The following is a 5797-nucleotide window of genomic DNA, read 5'->3' on the forward strand; positions in this document are numbered from 1 at the left end:
CAGGAATGAACCCCCGAGCAGTGCAACCAGCTGGGAGACAAGGTGCGATGGGAACGGGGCCCTGCCGGGCGCTGGCTGCATCCGGCAAAGTTCCCAGCTTTGCTTGAAAAGGGAAACACAAGCAAGGAAGCGTGTGGAGCAGGACATTTTTGGAGACGGGCTCTTGATCTGTGCCCTCTGCTGCTGGCTTCAAAGCCAAGGCACCACCCTGGGGAGCTCCTGGGGTGTTTCCCCGGACTGATACCTTGGCATCAGCTAAGTATTGCTGAGATGTAGTCTGAAGCCAAATTTGTAGACAAATTGGAGAGTCCAGCGGACGGCAATGAAATTGGTTGTGGGGCTGGGGGGCATGACTGGTGAGGAGAGGCCGAGGGGACTGGGCTGATTGAGGCTGCAGAAGAGAAGACCGAGGGGGATTGAATAGCAGCCTTCACCTCCCTGCAGGGGGGCTGCAAAGAGGATGGAGCTGGGCTGTTCTCCGTGGGGGCAGATGGCAGGACAAGGGGCAATGGGCTCAGGCTGCAGCAAGGGAAAATTAGGAAAAATCTTTCTCCCTAGGAGGGTGGTGAAGCACTGGAACAGGCTCCCCAGAGAGGTGGTGCAGTCTCCATCCTTGAAGGGGTTTCAGACCTGGGTAGACAAAGCCCTGGCTGGGATGCTGTAGTTGGGGCTGGTCCTGCTCGGAGCAGCGGGTTGGACTCGATGCGACTCCTGAGCTCCCTTCCCACTCTCATTTTCTATGATTTCAAGTCAAGCAAACACCAGGGTAGATGTGCACCTTCTAGACTACCCAGAGTAGACGTGCATCTAGCACAAGCTATCCTGGCCTGGTGCTCGCTTCAGCAGAGGCTGTGCGAGCAAGGCCCCGGTGCAGCTGAGCTGGGCGGACAAGCTGCAAGTCAGGGGGTCCCTGCAGGGCGCGGGGGAAAAGCCTTCCCCTGCTGCTGCCCTGTGCCCCCCTCTTCACACAGTCTCATCCCTCCCTTGTGTCCCTCGTGCCCGGGCTCCACAGGCTGACGGCGCCCCGGGCTCTGTGGTGCTGCACCGATGCTGCCATGAGCAGGACTGGGACGGGTGCACTCCCCATCTGGCCCCACGCGTCTCCGCTTCGATGACTAGAGAGATGCTAAATGCTTCCCCCTGCTCAGACTGGTCTGGACTGGGGTGAGCTTTGCTTTCCTTTGCAACAGGGGCATGGCCTCGTGGGGTTTCTTGAGCAAATATCGACAACATTTAATTGCAGCAGGACGTCGGCGGCTGCTTTCCCTGTGCCAGGTTAGGGGGTTAGGTCTGTGTTGTCTCGGGGGTGGCTGTGTCGTGTTGCTCCGAGGTCGGACACGGGGTTTGCCTGGGCTGGATTGGACAGGGCTGATCCTGCCTGGAGCAGGATGTGACCCTGCCGCTCCCTGCCAGCCCCGTGGCTCTGTGACTCAGCTTGAAGCCTGCTGGTCCCCAGCCTGGGAACGGCAAGGGCTGTCTCCATCCCTTCAGGCAGCGGCGGCATCTGTGGCCCCCGCTGCCTCCCCTTTCCTCTCCCAGGCTCCTCTCGTCCAGCCCGTCCTTCTCAGGATACCACAAAAACCACTGATGGGGCCACATCAGGGCATGCACAAAGAGATCCTGAATCCTCAGGGGCTGAGAGGCTTTCCTGAGTGCTTATCCGGCATCTGTCAGCGACTGGGGGTCTTTGCCCCCAAAGAGCTGATCTGCCCCTACGAGCCGGCGCCACGCTCGGCACTGCAGAGTCGCCTGCATCCAGCCCTGACGAGCTGGGAGAGGGGAGCTTGCCGGCCACAGGACCTCCACCCTTCCCGCGCCCTTCCTCACTCCTTTGTGTGAGAGGCAGGCAGCCTCCAGACCCCGGCTTCTCCCTCCACTGGCTCTTTTTCAGGTATCAGGGTCAGCCTAACTGGAGAGATGCCAGGCAGGGGGTTCAAACCTGCAAGCTGGCAGAGCTCTGGTTCCACAGTGGGGGTGGGCGAGGTGCTCTGGGCTTTGGGGAAGCCCCGTTCCCTCCTTGAGGATCAGTTCCCATGGCGGGAATGTGTGCGGTGATGTGGGGCTGGAGCCTTGGCCAGCAATCCTGATGCAGTGCAGCGCTATCGCTGCCCTATGTGCTACTGCCATCGCTCTACCCTGATGCAGAGCAGTGCTATTACTGTACTACATGCTACTGCCGTTGCTGTACCCTGATGCAGTGCAGTGTTATCGCCATCTTACGTGCTACTGCCATCACTCTACCCTGATGCAGTGTAGTATTATTGCTATACTACATGCTACTGCCATCACTCTATCCTGATGCAGAGCAGTGCTATCACTATCCTACATGCTAGTGCCATCGCTCTACCTTGATGCAATGCAATGCCATTATTGTCCCACATGCTGCCATTGCTCTACTCTAATGCTGTGCAGTGCTATCGCCCTCCTGCATGTTATTGCCATTGCTCTACCCTGATGCAATGCAGTGCTATTATTGTCCTAAGTGCTACTGCCATTGCTCTACTCTACTCTGGTACAGTGCAGTGCAATCACTGTCCTACATGCTACTGCCATTGCTCTACCCTGATCTTGTGCAGTGTTATCACCATCCTACATGCTACTGCCATTGCTCTACCCTGATGCAGTGCAGTGCTATTATTATCCTAAGTGCTACTGCCACTGCTCTACCCTGATGCAGTGCAGTGCGATCACGGTCCTACATGCTACTGCCATTGCTCTACCCTGGAAGACCTGGAAAGCAGCCGGAGGACCTGGGAGGTGACAAGGGGTGACACCAGCCCCACAGGCAGTGTGTATGGGCACGTGCCCCTTTGAGGCTGGCGAGCTAGGTGCTGAGGCTTTGCCTGTGGGAAACGAGGGGCGCTGGGTGTCTGTGCTAATGAGGGCAATGACTGGCAGGGACGTGGGACTGTTGGAGGGTGGTCTTGAGGGCGTCTGTGCCCCCCAGGCCTGGGGGTCAGGACAGCGGTGCCTGCTTGAGGGACAGAGGAGACAAACGCCTGTGCGCGGTCCCTCGTAGGGCAGTGACAAGCCCGGCCGGGACCAAGGGGGACTGGCCCAGCCTCCCACGACCACCGTCCTGATGGCACAGGGAAGAACATATCTGAACTGTGCCCTGCACCCCTGCACGCGGCGTGAGGCTTTCCTAGCACAACGGCCTGATCTGTGCAAACAGGTCGACACTCTCCCCTGCGAGACGCTGATGGTGGATTGGCAGCTTGGACACCTGGGGTCTGCCCCGGCTCTGCCACCTAAGTGTCAGTGCAACCCTGGGGAAGTCGCATCTCTTTGCCTCATTGCTCTAACCTGTGAAATGGGCGCACCATGCTCAGTGACCCCTCCCATCTCTTCATCTGTCCATCCATTTCTTTGGCCCCAATCACCCCAGGGTTATGTCCGTGCAAACTCTTAGCATGAGAGCAACAGGTTCCCATCCCCAGAGCCGGCGGGGCGGGCGGGCGATGCAGGAGGGCATCTGCCGGAGACGCAGCACAGCTCTCGGCATGGGTCGGCAGCTCTCTTTTCTCCCGCAACGCCGCTCGCCCGTCTCTCCCCAGCTGGCGTTTGGCTCTGGCTCTCGCCACTCCCACGCCCGGGTTGATGGCTTGAGCTCTGCGTGTCGGAGCCGCTCTCGTTAGCTGCAATCTGGAGCTGTGGTGGCCGCCCCGTGCTTTGGCTGCAGACCGCTCGGAGCCCAGCCCGCGCCGCAGACAAAGCCCGAAATTAGCCCAGCGCGCCCAGGAGAGGCCTGGGACCCTCAGCGGGGAGCAGGGGACTTACCTTGGGAGTGCCCGACGCCATGGCCTCCTTCAGGATGGAGTTCTTGCTGCCAAGAGAGAAGAGACGAGGGTTAGCTTGCAAGCAACAGCATCCTACGGGCACAATACCCCGGGGGGAACATGATAACCAGGCTCTCCTGCATGCACAGGGGTCCCCAAGAGCGGAGCTAGCCCAGGATCAGGCCCGAGGGGCAGGGGGGAGCGAGAGCGGGGTAACCCCCTAAACACAAGGAGATGAAGGCAAGCGCCGGCAAGAGGACACGTGGATCCCCTCTCCCCATTCCCCGGCGCGGGGAAGGAGGGGCTCACCCAGCTCTTCCCTGCGGAAACAGCCGCAGATTTAATCCCGCTCCCCCCTGCAGACAGGTGAGCCCCCGAACAATTACACGTCCCCGCGCCGCGGCGGTGGCGGCGATCGGGCCCGGGCGGCAATGTTTGGCTTATTAAAGTAATCTCTCTCATGTAAATTCTGCCGCGAACACGCCGCAAACAGCATTAGGAAATAAATTATTTCCCCCTGATTCGATTTGTCGGCGCGGAGCACCTGCAGCCGGCAACCAGGCGCTTGAAATATGTTGCCAGCCCGGTGTCTGCGCGGGTAAGTACCTCGTGGTTGGCTCCTGCCACGCCGCGGCTCGGGGGAGATGATGGATGGGTGGGTGGAGGGGGGAGGTGACAGCAGCCAGAAAGTATTAAAAAGCTTCGCTAAACAGATGCTGACAATAGAACAAGACATATCAAATCAGATCGACTTCAGGAACATTAATATACACACGCGCACGCACACAGACCCCCGCCCGGCCCGCGCGCCCGGCCCCCCGGCCCGCCTCGCCCGCCGCGGGAGGGGAGGCATCAATAAATTTTTATGAGACTTTTAGAAGATCGACGCGGTACTCGATGTGACAAAAAAGCAATGTGCCTGTCATGTTCGCTTTGCTGGGGACGCGCCGGCCCCAGATGCCGCGCTGCCGCGGCGGCGGGCAGAAATTGAATTTGGCTGGTTCTAATCTGCCTTGATTTGGCAGATGGCTGGGTGTTATGAAATGAGAAGGGATGGAGGGAAGGTGGCCTCTCCTGGGGCTGCCCCCGCCCTGCCCCGGGCCTTGCACGGGGTGTTAGGAGGAATTATCTGGCGTGACCAGGCCATAAGGGGTGTAGGAGAGGAGAAGTCTTCCCCCGGGGGGTGAGCCGGGCGGGGGGTTTCCCCCCACCCCGACAGCTGGCTTTGCTGGGGTGCCTGATTGCACCGGGGTCGGGGTGCGGGTGCTGCTGGCCTCAGCCGTGAGCTTGCCTGGGGGGAGCAATGGGGATCTGCAATCGTGCCCAGCCCAGGGCACTGTTGGGGGTGGCAGGAGATCCGCAGGTGGTCCGGACCTCCCCGACGCAGGAGCCGGCTCCCTTCCCGCCTGGGCCCTGCAAAGCTGCCCTCGGAGCTGATATTTGGGGCACAGGCGCCCCGCCGTGCCGCGTCCTTCTGCAGAGCCACGGCTGCCTCGCACGGACCGGAGCCAGCCTGGCAGCTCGGGGACGCTGGCACTCCTGGCAGACACGGCTCTTCGGGGAAATGCTGTGTCTTTTATTAGACCAGCACTGCTGGGGTTTGAATCCTGCCTTTCCTTTTAAATCGCTCTGGCACGGGGTGGGGAGCGACTTCTTGCTCTTCTAGACAGAAATGAAAACCTTTCTTGTACTGGACAGCGAGCCCTGCATTGCCATTTCTCCTCCGCTCCTCAGCTTCGGGCCCCGGAGCTCCCTTCCCCTTTGGCGCCCTTTCACACATTCGGTGCAAAGGCCAAGGTCCCGCTGCAGAGGGAAGCCGATAAACGTCCCCTGGCTTTTGGCTTAAATCTCCTGGAAAAGTTTCTATCGCCTTTAATTTAGGGGGATCTTTTTTTAGAGCCGCCCCCTTCTTTCCCAGCCAAATTTAGGGCCATTCTATTAATAGCAGGTATTTTTAACGAGGGGGGATTTGGGAAGGAAGCCTTGCGTCCCAGTGTGCCACTGCAGGCGAGGAAGAG

The 5797-nt window shown here is 59.7% G+C and overlaps 1 protein-coding gene across 2 annotated transcripts in view; it reads right to left on the bottom strand.

The window, feature by feature from the left end:
- RNF220 (ring finger protein 220) overlaps window positions 1-5797 on the bottom strand; it is a 223060-nt gene that overhangs the window by 75342 nt on the left and 141921 nt on the right. For both annotated transcript variants that reach the window (XM_014521375.2, XM_025206829.1), the window contains exon 3: window positions 3781-3826. In XM_014521375.2, coding sequence (XP_014376861.1) covers window positions 3781-3826 — 46 coding nt within the window. The remainder of the gene's footprint in view (window positions 1-3780; window positions 3827-5797) is intronic.

The sequence above is a fragment of the Alligator sinensis genome, unplaced genomic scaffold (genome assembly GCF_000455745.1).
Source record: "Alligator sinensis unplaced genomic scaffold, ASM45574v1 scaffold781_1, whole genome shotgun sequence".
Classification (NCBI taxonomy): domain Eukaryota; kingdom Metazoa; phylum Chordata; order Crocodylia; family Alligatoridae; genus Alligator; species Alligator sinensis.